This window comes from Corythoichthys intestinalis, chromosome 5, assembly GCF_030265065.1.
Source record: "Corythoichthys intestinalis isolate RoL2023-P3 chromosome 5, ASM3026506v1, whole genome shotgun sequence".
In the NCBI taxonomy this organism is placed as follows: Eukaryota; Metazoa; Chordata; class Actinopteri; order Syngnathiformes; family Syngnathidae; genus Corythoichthys; species Corythoichthys intestinalis.
This window is the reverse complement of record NC_080399.1, coordinates 36,115,420-36,129,125: the sequence shown is the minus strand read 5'-3', so window position 1 is coordinate 36,129,125 and position 13,706 is coordinate 36,115,420. Positions and strand designations below refer to the sequence as shown.

The 13,706-nt window shown below is 41.5% G+C and overlaps 1 protein-coding gene across 4 annotated transcripts in view; it reads right to left on the bottom strand.

The window, feature by feature from the left end:
- Window positions 1-13,706, bottom strand: part of reln (reelin) — a 241,463-nt gene that overhangs the window by 13,742 nt on the left and 214,015 nt on the right. For 2 of the 4 annotated variants that reach the window (XM_057835942.1, XM_057835943.1), the window contains exons 62-64: window positions 5,684-5,881; window positions 2,246-2,344; window positions 375-501 (exon numbers count right to left, since the gene is read on the bottom strand). In XM_057835942.1, the coding sequence (XP_057691925.1) occupies window positions 381-501; window positions 2,246-2,344; window positions 5,684-5,881 (418 nt within the window). In that variant the 3' untranslated portion in view covers window positions 375-380. The remainder of the gene's footprint in view (window positions 1-374; window positions 502-2,245; window positions 2,345-5,683; window positions 5,882-13,706) is intronic. The other 2 variants (XM_057835944.1, XM_057835945.1) reach the window with 1 other exon arrangement.

The window sequence follows — 13,706 nt, the reverse complement described above, 5'->3', positions numbered from 1 at the left end:
TGTCGCGATGGGCTACATAGTACATACAGTACAAACCACATAACGTTACAAAGACATTTGTGTTAATTTGTGCTGGAAAAAACATTGTCTCTAGTAGCTTTTCTTCCTTTCCTGTCGTACAATCAACCCCTTTCAATTGGTTTCGTTTCTTGTTGAAAAGAAGTTACGGAGCTTCCGCCTGGACTGCGTGGGATTTGAGATAAAAGCCAGCCATGGAGATGACTGTGGTGATGATGAGCGGGGTTTCCATTGTTGTGTGAAACCAAGGGAGAGTGTGTATGTGCTTTGTGAGGAAGACGGTATAGGTGTTGTGAGGTTGGGGGGCCATGGGGGGGGGGGGGGGGGCTTCATTCGGGAAGAGGCGGTGAACTCACCTGACGCTACAGCCATGCCAGAGGGAGCAGAATACAGAAGAGAGCAGAGGTTAGAGCGCGAGAGGGGAGGAGCAGGTGAAGGGGACTGCTGTCTAGGAGAAAAGTGAAGGGGGGTGGGAGCCATGGCCTGAGGAGGGATGGGGCGGGGGGCCCCGGAAGTAAGGAGAGGAGGAGAAAAGAAGATGAGAAATAGAATCAGCGGGGCAAGAAGTGGACAAAGGAGTGAACAGTTTGAAAAGAGAGAGAAAAAGAAACAGAGGTCATCCACCCGTCATAAAGTAGAGTGTGAAGATGTGAACATGGAAGATGAGGGGGAAGAAAGGTTGGATACAAAGCGGCACAAGCAGAAGGACGCAGCAAAAGCATGTGTGGAGGAGAGAAGTGAGCAGAGAGAACTAAACAAGACTGAGGATCATGGTCACACTTGCAGACGCTGTTTAATGCCGTGCATAGGGAGTTAGAAGGATTATGGGAAGGGTTGACGGCCACAGAGGCCAGGAGACAGCTCAGGTTTAAGCACTAAAAGCAGGTTTCCATCAAACGCTCCAGTTCAGTTCAGTTTAAACACCTGATAGCAGGGTTCTATGACAATAAAGCAGAATGCAACATAGAGCATGCGTAAGCAAAACAAAGCCAAAGGATTTGGAATCAAGTCAAAATATGCACTTGACTAATACAAGTCAGCCAAAAGGTGGTATTGTTCGAAATATCATTCCAGTAATTTATAACAACTACGTTGGGGCATATAGAGAAATAATAATCTTTTTATCATCGATATTTGGTGACAGGCATAACAATTAAATGCTCTACCACTAGAGGGCAGAAGGTACGAGTACTGCAATTCGTGAGGAGTCATTACATACTGTATCTTTTGTGGGTAAATTGCGACAAGATTATGATTTTCTCTGTTCATATTTGTGATATAATGCTCAGCTGAACTGGACTGCACTGTTTAACCCTTTCTTGACAAATGTATCCCATTTGATACACTTAGAATTTAATGATTTTGAGACCAATTCAGAATTTTGAAATATCTTTCCTAAAAAAAAAAAAAAAATGGATGCAAGTCAACTCATGCATCTGCAGGTTCCATGAGAAAAACAAAACAAAACAAAACAAAACAAAACAAAACAAAACAAAACAAAACAAAACAAAACAAAACAAAACAAAACAAAACAGGATTTAGCATGGGTTATAGATATTAGAGCGCTTATTACACATATTATTTTTTTCCTTTTTACAAATTTGAAAAAAACGTTTCATTAAAACCTTATTTTTCAGATTATGTGATTCTGACAATTACTTCATATTGCAGGCATTAAGGGGTTAAAGGGGAATAAAGACAAAAGCTTGTGCGTGAGTTTTTTAGTTAGCAGGTTTTAACGCATTGGGTTTAGATCTGAATGATCATTGAGCATCTATAATACCTGAACAACATGCAGGAAATGTACTCAAACAGTTTTACAGTGCCAAACATATTCATTTGCTAGCTGATAAGATACCACCATACTGTCAGTGTCCAGTGGAATTGTGTGTAGTAGTACAAAATTAGGTGAGATAAGTAGATTTAATGAACCATTTAGTTTCTTTTTCAAAATGTAATTCCACAGTTAGACGCTGAACATATGATAACATGTTAGCAAACCACAAACAGGACCCTTAAAAGCAAAGCACACTAATGTTCCTGCTTGCCTGACACCAGAAACAGTGATGAACTTCACTGTTGGTGTATTTGTGTGTACATTGTTCCTGTGTACGTGTGGAGCATAAAGGGGGTGTTATTAGCTACATTTGTTGCGGGATCAGACAAGGGCAGATTTGGGCTTTGATGAAGGAGTGGCCCAGTGGTTGGCCAGCACTTGGGTACTCACAGAACAACTTCAACATGGTCCAGCGCCCACTGGTCGTGTTCTGCTCCATCGTGCCGCGGCTGCCACCATCGCAGCATCACTCCTTTAACCCTCGCCTCTCTGAACAAAGCGTAAAGATTCTGATTCAGTGAGCAATGCACTGTTAAAAAACATAACAAAACAAAACAAAAAACTGTTCAAACCCAAAAACATTTACAGTAAAATCCTGGCAGCTGTTTTTTTTCTGTTAAAATTATGTGAAAACTTTAAAAGATTTCAAAATTAACAAAAACTACTGTAAAAAGAATGGAATTTAAGAATGTGACTCCAGTTCTATGAATCCCGTATGACTATGACGTCCAGAGTAGGAGTGGGAACCTCTTGGTACCTCACGATACCATACGATTTGCGATACAAAGCCCACGATAACGATGATCTGACAATATGGCGATACAACGATTATCGATACATTGGTCAGGAAATCATTCAATGATATTCTACAAACGACTATTAAACAGAAAAACAAGCTTCTGCTGTGAATTGGAATGAGTTTATCACTAGTAGACGTCCAATCCATTTGAATGTCTATGGCCGTCAGTGGCAGCCAATTCCAGGCAATGAGGTAAATTTGGGCCATTTAAGGTCATTTACCTGTTGATTTTCAGTTACTTCTTTTTGATTTTAGGGTATTTTATGGGTCACTTCATGTTTGAGTTACAGAACAGGAAGTGACCTGGGAATCACCCAAATGAATAGGCAGTGACTCAACTCAACAGGAAATGACCGGTAAATGCCCTAAAATGAACAGCAAGTGACCTTAAAATGCCCCGAAAATTGGACGGAATGACTGTGAATGCTCTGGTTTTGAATGAAAGAACGTTCCCAGTCTAAATGGATTGGGCGTCGAGCACCGTCAATGCAACGTTAGAGTTAACTGAGACACTATTATAGTGGAAGATTTTGGTAGCAACTAGTTGGTTCCTTTTTATTTTCTTTAGACACTGACACCTTTTTAAAACGGTATCTCGATTCTTGGCAGGAGCATATCGATAACCTTTGGGGATACAAAGTATCGCGATATATCACCATTTCCACATTTTGTCACACCCCTAGTCCAGAGGGTGGTACTGAAAGAACTGAATGATCCATTTGCGCATGAGTCTTAAGTATGTATACCAAAAAATCCCTATAAAAATACTTATCCAAGCCCTTCTTTGCTGTGACACATTACATTTTTGTTTGATTTGCTGTAACAAATCTATTAAATATGAAATATATGTACATTTAATAGTGTCAACGTAATAGTTTCATCTTCACATTCAGAAGTCAAAACTAATGTGTTTCATTTGAAGTGGGACCGCCCGTTGCGCATGTGCAATGTAACGCGCGCTCAGCCTCTGTTCATCCAGGTGTTCGGCCATTCCTTACTACGTGGCGAAACGTCCTACACAATGCTCAGTGCGCTTGCGCATGCATCCACACGCATGCGCACATCGATTAGAAGCGGCGAGTACTCACTATTTTTGTTTTTATTTAGTTATTTAGAACCTTTTCACTGCCTCAAAGATACTTTTTGCATGTATTACCCTCTCATACTTTTAACTATTGTTTTTTTTTGTGTTAGCTTTGAAGCAGTTGACCATATTAGTCACGTAGTGTATTTAAAACATCCTTATTTGATAAAACTACATTTAAGTATTTTCTGCAGGCATTTTTTTAGTACGGTATTCCTGTTTGCCTCTAAACAAAACAAGTTTAGAGCGCACGGTAGTACTTTGGGTGTCAAATTCGACAAATGTAGACGTTCGCCGATGTAGTAGATTTTGGCAGAACACCGGTCTGGACTTGCTTTTTCACCGACAACTTCTTTCAGCACTGCTGCGGGGTTATACTTTACAGAGACGCTCAAAGGTGCTGTAATCCCACTCAATGGTGAGTACGTGATTATGTAATATTTTTAAAAGCTTGCTGTGAAAAGACAGTGAGACAAATTTCACCGTCAGTGAAGTCAGACATTGCGGGCTTGCTAGCTAGCTAGCTAAACTACACGAAGGAGAGTTTATATAAATTGTGTAATGCGACAAATGGCATCGGCACTCTTGCACCTAGCATAATCTATTATATCGTGGGGCTAAATGTAACTGTGCATTTATATTTTGTATATGATTTTCTGTTTGATGTTTAGCGTTTTACTTAAATTTGTTTTCTGCGTTCTGTCATCTGCTGCTGAGGATGCAGAAAGGGACATCGCCACCACAGTCATGGGGATTTACACAATCAGAAGAGATGGACATGAGGAGCCGGAGGACGTGGGAATTGTGATTGAGGGCATATGGATAGGCTGACTGGACTCAAAGAAATTTAAATGCTTTTCAGGTTCTGTTTTGTACTCTACATGTGTGTTGTACGTGTATATTTAATATGTGTTTTCAGGCGTTACATTTTGCACTTTATGGTAGGATTTCATGTTCACTTGGAGCTGGTTATACCATGCCTTAGCCTTTGCAAATATTGTAGTTGTATTATTGTTGTACGTGTACTTGTGCTACTTTGTTTGAACCACTTCTGAAGTCAGCAGATTACTTTTCTAAATGTGATAGGTCATGCACTGTCTTCATCATAGAGGAAAAAAACTTAAGAGAATGTTTTTCATCATTAATTTGATGAGTTCCATGTTGATGATAGGTATACTGTAAATTGGGATGTGTTTTTATTTGTTTTAAATAAAAACACTAACATGATTTTGTGTTCAGTCTGATAAGTGGGTCAAATGAAGTATGAAAAAAATCAATATTAGACTATATTAATTTGAGTTAAACAAATGCAAATAAGTTGAGGGCAGTTAAAGTACTAATTTTATTTGGGCAGTATTTGATAAAAATGAGTTTGATGAACTCAATTAAATCATATTAGAAGGAGGTACTTAGTTTGAGTTGGGGCTACATAAATTTAATGGATGGAAATCCTGCCCAATTTATTTGTGTTCATCCAATGAGTTATTTTTTAGTGTAGTAGTGACCCCTGGTTGACCTTTGACACAGGTATACAGTAAGTTCCAATGTTATCACAGGTCCAGTCCCTACAGAACCTTCTCACGTGAGCATGATGAGTCTGAGAGACAGAACGCTCTGGCTGTCATACAGGATTCATTGAACAGTAGTTACATTCGTAGATTACTATCTACATTACTTTTTTATTTTTTTATTTTTTTATTTTTTTTTACTGCTGTCCCCAAAATTACCTCAGATGCATAGGAAGGAGAAAGAGAACAGAAAGATTATTTGTTCTTCAGTGTCTTTATTATGCCAGTGTTAGGGCTCATTACCCAAAAAGTAAAATTGATTATTACACACAACGTGCTACATGACAGCAAGGGAAATTTTAGTGGCTGACGAGCCTCATATCTGCTGCTTATGTAATTGCCTAAAATTTCTAGTCGAGTCTTTGCAAATAACTCACAATGGAATGTTGTAGGAAACCCTCTGGGCCTTGATGAAGTCTTTGGGTTGGTGCTGAGCGATGACGTGCCAGGTGACCCCGTTGTTTACGCTGTACTGTAGCAGAACTGCTCTGTCAACTGTGTCTGTGCGGTCCAGAGCGATATTACAACTATCTGTCTGTGCCACGCTGCCAATCTGTAGCACAAACATGATCTTACTGCAAGGAGACACAGAATGAATGGTAGAGCAACAAGGTTAGAGGGAGACTTTGTCCTCAGGGTTTTCAGTACATTTAATTTAGGAAACACCACTGTGAAAATGTATTTTTTCTGTTTTTGATTTCAGACTTTCCCCCTTATTTTTCAAAAGTGTTGTTCAAGTTACTTTTAAAAAATAATACGTAGTTTTCCGACAAGGTAACTAATTACTTTACTAGTTTTTCAATTATGAAAGTACTTACTAATTACTAATTACTTAACTAGTTATTCAATTATGATAGTAATTAGTTTAATTCACTTTTCTTAAAAATATTCAAAAACAATTTTGAAAATTAAAAATGTTTGTATTCCCACCCTGAAAAGCCTCCACTCTCAAAGTGTCATACATATTTCCCATTACAACGTGCGTTAGTGTTCATTCAACTGGAATTTTGTGTCTGTGCATAAACTGGGTATGTGTGTCTGTGTTTAGTACAGCCCAAAGCGAGTTGCGACACTCCCATAGGGATCCATTATATGATTTTACTTCCGGGTTCTTCCGGGTAATGAGGCCCCGAATAGTTCCAAACTTTGCTTCGACGAGGGCGGACACCATTGAGATAATCAAACAAGCACTGTACTTCGATACGTGATTTTATAAATTTTTACCATAAATGTCGCAATTACCGCTGTCAGTTCCCTCGAAAACCATTACAGTGCACTTGTGCTTGGAACTATTTAGGCCTACGTGAACCACGTGACCACCCGCTGCGAGTTGAGCGAGTGTCGCAACTCTCTTTTTACATAGCTCTGGTGCAGCTATACTCGTAAGATCCACCCTACTCTGTCAGACTGTGTCTGATTGGCATACCCTGACATCTTGCCCTATGTTAGCCAAACAATAACCTGTTCTAGCATGGGCTGTGTTCATGTTAAAATGAGAAGATCTATGTGGACTCTGAGGCTAGTATGAGAGATTTGCATTTGGGATGAAATGCATAACTGATGTTACAACAATCTAACGATATACTGGCAAGCGGGGTGGCCAGTGGGGTGGCCAACAAATTTATAGGGGTGGCCGGGGCCACCCCCTGGGGGCGCCACTGTGGGCAACACAGACTTTCAACTCCATCCACAGATTTTCTATGGGGTTGAGATCTGGAGACTGGCTAGGCCACTCCAGGACCTTGAAATGCTTCTTACGAAGCCACTCCTTTGTTGCCCTGGCTGTGTGTTTGGGATCATTGTCATGCTGAAAGACCCAGCCACGTCTCATCTTCAATGCCCTTCCTGATGGAAGGAGATTTTCACTCAGAATCTCTCGATACATGGCCCCATTCATTCTTTCCTTTACACAGATCAGTCGTCCTGGTCCCTTTGCAGAAAAACAGCCCCAAAGCATGATGTTTCCACCCCCATACTTCACAGTGGGTATGGTGTTCTTCGGATGCAATTCAGTATTCTTTCTCCTCCAAACACGAGAACCTGTATTTCTACCAAAAAGTTCTATTTTGGTTTCATCTGACCCTAACACATTCTCCCAGTCCTCTTCTGGATCATCCAAATGCTCTATAGCGAACCGCAGATGGGACTGAACGTGTACTAGCTTCGGCAGGGGGACACACCTGGTGTGCAGGATTTGAGTACTTGGCGGCGCATTGTGTTACTGATAGTAGCCTTTGTTACTGTGGTCCCAGCTCTCTGTAGGCCATTCACTAAGTCCTCCCGTGTGGTTCTGGGATTTTTGCTCACCGTTCTTGTTATCATTTTGACGCCACGGGGTGAGATCTTGCATTGAGCCCCAGATTGAGGGAGCTTATCAGTGGTCTTGTCTGTCTTCCATTTTCAAATAATTGCTCCCACAGTTGATTTCTTTACACCAAGCGTTTTACCTATTGCAGATTCAGTCTTCCCAGCCTGGTGCAGGTCTACAATTTTGTCTCTGGTGTCCTTCGACAGCTCTTTGGTCTTGGCCATAGTGGAGTTTGGAGTGTGACTGACTGAGTTTGTGGACAGGTGTATTTTTTACCGATAATGAGTTAAAACAGGTGCTTTTAATACAGGTAACGAGTGGAGCCTCGTTAGAAGAAGTTAGACCTCTTTGACAGCCAGAAATCTTGCTTGTTTGTAGGTGACCAAATGCTTATTTTCCACTCTAATTACCTTGGTCTTTCCAAAGGAAAGAACAAGGTAATGATATTCTACAACTTTATTGTACTTATTATTATTACCTTGGTCTTTCTGAAAGAAAGAACAAGGTATTGTTATTGTGCAACTTTATTGTTCTTATTATTATTATTACCTTGGTCTTTCTGAAAGAAAGAACAAGGTATTGTTATTGTGCAACTTTATTGTTCTTATTATTATTATTATTATTATTACCTTGGTCTTTCCAAGGGAAAGAACAAGGTATTGTTATTGTGCAACTTTATTATTATAATTATTATTATTATTATTATTATTATTCAATAATTCTCCGCGTTTTTTTGAGCCAACGCACAGCCCAAACCGTAGCACCGATCGGCACCGTTGAAGTATCGGCACGACCGGATTTTTCGCGTGACGATGGGAATTTTTCAAACCGCCACGAAAAATTTTCCGTTCGCCCGTAAACGGCAATTTTCCGAAAAATAAAAAAAGTTTCAAAATGTATCTAGTCCTACAATTTTTGACCAAATCACATAATTTGGGCATCAAAAATTCCGGGACGGTGAGGGGCATAAAAGTTATATACAGAATTTGGCAAAAATTTACGGTTCCCCGGAAATTTGCCAAAAACTTTCCTATTCATTTTGAATGGAAAAAAAACGCGCGCTTCACAGCCCGAACCGTTAGACCGATCGGCACCGTTCAAGTATCGGCACGACCGGAATTTTCGCGTGACACAGGAAACTTTACAAATGGCCCCGAAAATTTTTCCGTTCGTCCGTAAACGGCAATTTTCCGTGACAAAAAAAAAAGTTTCAAAATGTATCTAGTCCTACAATTTTTGACCAAATCACATAATTTGGGCATCAAAAATTCCGGGACGGTGAGGGGCATAAAAGTTGTATACAGAATTTGGAAAAAAATTACGCTTCCTCGGAAATTTGCCAAAAACTATCCCATTCATTTCGAATGGGAAAAGTCCCATTCACTTCCAATGGGATTTCCAATGGAATTTACATTGCATTGATGCCATTGACGGCCATGCATGTCGAATCTACTGATGCCAATGTACTTGGATTCAATTGATTATATGGATGTCGATGCCATTGACTGCCATGGACGTCCAAAATTTTTCCCATTCATTTTCAATGGGGAAAAAACAAAATTACCCCAAATCAACAGAAAATGACCAGATATCAATAGGACGTGTCCCCCAAACTTCCCCAATTCCATTGACGCTTATGAAGGGTGCCGCCATTGACTTACATGGACGTCCAAAATTTTTCCCATTCATTTTCAATGGGGAAAAAACTACATTTCTCCAAATCAACAGAAAATGACCAGATATCAATAGGACGTATACCCCAAACGTCCCCAACTCAATTGACGCTTATGGGGGGTGCTGCCATTGACGTCCATGGACGTCCAAAATTTTTCCCATTCATTTTCAATGGGAAATTTTTTTTTTTCCCCAAATCAACAGAAAATGACTAGATATCATTAGGACGTGTCCCCCAAATGTCCCCGATCGCATTGCCGCTTATGGAGGATGATGCCATTGACGTCCATGGACGTCCAAACTTCCCATTCATTTCCAATGGCATTTCTTCATGTTTGTTCATTCTATTGATGCCAATGTACTTGGATTCTATTGACGCTTATGTAAATTGATACCATTGACGTCCATGGACGTCCAAATTTTTTCCCATTCATTTTCAATAGGAATTTTTTTTCCCCCCCCAAAATCAACAAAAAATGACTAGATATCATTAGGACGTGTCCCCCAAATGTCCCCGATTGGATTGCCGCTTATGGAGGGTGATGCCATTGACGGCCATGGACGTCCAATTCTCCCAATCTTTTCTAATGGCTTTTACTTTGTTTAGTGCATTGACTGGCATTATGGTCCATTCTATTGATAGACCTGAGTGGGGCTAAGATTTGTATCTCCACAGAGGAAAGACCAAGGTGTGTAATTTCTCCCGAAATTGCAGTTTCTAGTTATTACCTTGGTCTTTCTGAAAGAAAGAACAAGGTATTGTTATTGTGCAACTTTATTGTACTTATTATTTATTCATCTTATTCTCCGCGTTTTTTTGAGCCAACGCACAGCCCAAACCGTAGCACCGATCGGCACAGTTCAAGTATCGGCACGACCGGAATTTTCGCGTGACGATGGGAATTTTTCAAACCGCCACGAAAAATTTTCCGTTCGCCCGTAAACGGCAATTTTCCGAAAAATAAAAAAAGTTTCAAAATGTATCTAGTCCTACAATTTTTGACCAAATCACATAATTTGGGCATCAAAAATTCCGGGACGGTGAGGGGCATAAAAGTTGTATACAGAATTTGGCAAAAATTTACGGTTCCCCGGAAATTTGCCAAAAACTTTCCTATTCATTTTGAATGGAAAAAAAACGCGCGCTTCACAGCCCGAACCGTTAGACCGATCGGCACCGTTCAAGTATCGGCACGACCGGAATTTTCGCGTGACACAGGAAACTTTACAAATGGCCCCGAAAATTTTTCCGTTCGTCCGTAAACGGCAATTTTCCGTGACAAAAAAAAAAGTTTCAAAATGTATCTAGTCCTACAATTTTTGACCAAATCACATAATTTGGGCATCAAAAATTCCGGGACGGTGAGGGGCATAAAAGTTGTATACAGAATTTGGAAAAAATTTACGGTTCCCCGGATATTTGCCAAAAACTATCCCATTCATTTCTAATGGGAAAAGTTCCCATTCACTTTCAATAGGATTTCCAATGGACTTTACATTGCATTGCCATTGACGGCCATGCATGTCGAATCTATTGATGCCAATGTTCTTGGATTCAATTGACTATATGGATGTCGATGCCATTGACTGCCATGGACGTCCAAAATTTTTCCCATTCATTTTCAATGGGGAAAAAACTACATTTCCCCAAATCAACAGAAAATGACCAGATATCAATAGGACGTGTCCCCCAAACGTCCCCAACTCCATAGACGCTTATAGGGGGTGCTGCCATTGACGTCCATGGACGTCCAAAATTTTTCCCATTCATTTTCAATGGGGAAAAAACTACATTTCCCCAAATCAACAGAAAATGACCAGATATCAATAGGACGTATACCCCAAACGTCCCCAACTCCATTGACGCTTATGGGGGGTGCTGCCATTGACGTCCATGGACGTCCAAAATTTTTCCCATTCATTTTCAAAGGGATTTTTTTTTTTTTCCCCAAATCAACAGAAAATGACTAGATATCAAGAGGACGTGTCCCCCAAATGTCCCCGATTGCATTGCTGCTTATGGAGGGTGATGCCATTGACGTCCACGGACGTCGAAACTTCCCATTCATTTCCGATGGCATTTCTTCATGTTTGTTCATTCTATTGATGCCAATGTACTTGGATTCCATTGACGCTCATGTAAGTTGATACCATTGACGTCCATGGACGTCCAAAATTTTTCCCATTCATTTTCAATGGGAAAATTTTTTTTTTCCCTAAATCAACAGAAAATGACTAGATATCATTAGGACGTGTCCCCCAAATGTCCCCGATCGCATTGCCGCTTATGGAGGGTGATGCCATTGACGTCCATGGACGTCCAAACTTACCATTCATTTCCAATGTCATTTCTTCATGTTTGTTCATTCTATTGATTCCAATGTACTTGGATTCCATTGACGCTTATGTAAGTTGATACCATTGACGTCCATGGACGTCCAAAATTTTTCCCATTCATTTTCAATGGGAATTTCTTCTTTTTTCCCCAAATCAACAATAAATGACCAGATATCAATAGGACGTGTCCCCCAAACTTCCCCAATTCCTTTGACGCTTGTGAAGAGTGATGCCATTGACGTCCATGGACGTCCAAATTTCCCATTCATTTCTAATGGCATTTAATTATGTTTTTTCATTTTATTGATGCCAATGTACTTGGATTCCATTGACGCCTATGTAAGTTGATACCATTGACGTCCATGGACGTCCAAAATTTTTCCCATTCATTTTCAATGGGAATTTATGGGACGTCGGCGTCATCCGCACGTTGGACTTCGTCGACTGGACGTCGGCGTCATCCGCATGTTGGACGTCGGCGCCGTCCGCTCGTTGGAAGTCGGCGCCGTCTTTATGTTGGATGTCGGCAGCGTCAGCACTTTGGACGTCGGAAGCGACAGCAATTAGGACGTCGGTGACGTCCGCTCGTTGGACGTCGCCAAACTTTGGACGTCGGCGTCGTCCACTCTTTTGACATCGTCACCATCCGCTCGTTGGACGTAAGACGGCGCATTCTGCACTTTTGACGTTTGCTTGTTGAACGTCGTCATTGTCCCACGTTGGACGTCGGCACCGTCCGCTTGATGGACGTCGGCAGCGTAAGCACTTTGGACGTCGGTGACGTCCGCTCGTTGGACGTCGGCGCCGTCAGCAGTTTGGAAGTCGGTGATGTCGGCTCGTTGGACGGCGCATTCTGCACTTTGGACGCCGGTGACGTCCGCTCGTTAGACGGCGCATTCTGCACTTTTGACGTTTGCTTGTTGAACGTCGTCACTGTTCCACGTGAGATGTCGGCACCGTGCGCTCGATGGACGTCGGCGTCATCTGCTCTTTTGAGGTCTTGGACGTCGGTGACGTCCGCTCGTTGGACATCGTATTCTGCACTTTTGACTTTTGCTTGTTGAACGTTGTCACTGTCCCACATGGGATGTCGGCGTTATCTGCTCTTTTGACGTCGGCCTCTCACGCTAACTTTTGACGTCGGCGCCGTTTGCTCGTTGGACGTCGTCACCATCCGTTTGTTGATCGTCGGGGACGTCGGCGTCATCTGCTCTTTTGACGTCTTGGACGTCGGCTCGTTGGACATCGCATTCTGCACTTTTGACGTTTGCTTGTTGAATGTTGTCACTGTCCCACGTGGGATGTCGGCATCATCTGCTCTTTTGACGTCGGTGACGTCAGCCTCTCGCGCTAACTTTTGACGTCGGCGCCGTTTGCTCGTTGGACGTCGTCACCATCCGTTCGTTGATCGTCGGCGCTGTCCTCTCGATGGACGTTGGCGTCATCCGCTCTTTTTACGTCGGCGACGTCCAATCCACTCTGAGGTATACGCATAAAGTAGGAAACTGACCGGGGATCGAACCACCATCCTCTCATACCAAGGTCAGCGATATTAACACTGAGCTATCCATCTGCTAAATGCAGTGTTGTGTGATATGTATATAAAGTTATCATGTATGTGATACAGGCATTGACAAAAGCTAACTTGGTATTGACAGGGGTTCGATCCTGCGACCTCCCGCATCAAAGTCATTTTCAATTGGAATTTTTTTTTTTCCAAAAATCAAAAGAAAATGACTAGATATCAATAGGACGTGTCCCCCAAACTTCCCCAATTCCATTTACACTTATGGAGGGTGATGCCATTGACGTCCATGGACGTCCAAAATTCCCATTTATTTTTAATTATGTTTTTTCATTCTATTGATGCCAATGTACTTGGATTCCATTGTAAGTTGATACCATTGACGTCAATGGACGTCCAAAATTTTTCCCATTCATTTTCAATGGGAATTTTTTTCCCCCCCAAATCAACAAAAAAACGACCTGATATCAATAGGACGTGTCCCCCAAACTAGTCCAATTCCATTGACGCTTATGAAGGGCGCCGCCATTGATGGCCATGGACGTCCAAATTTCCC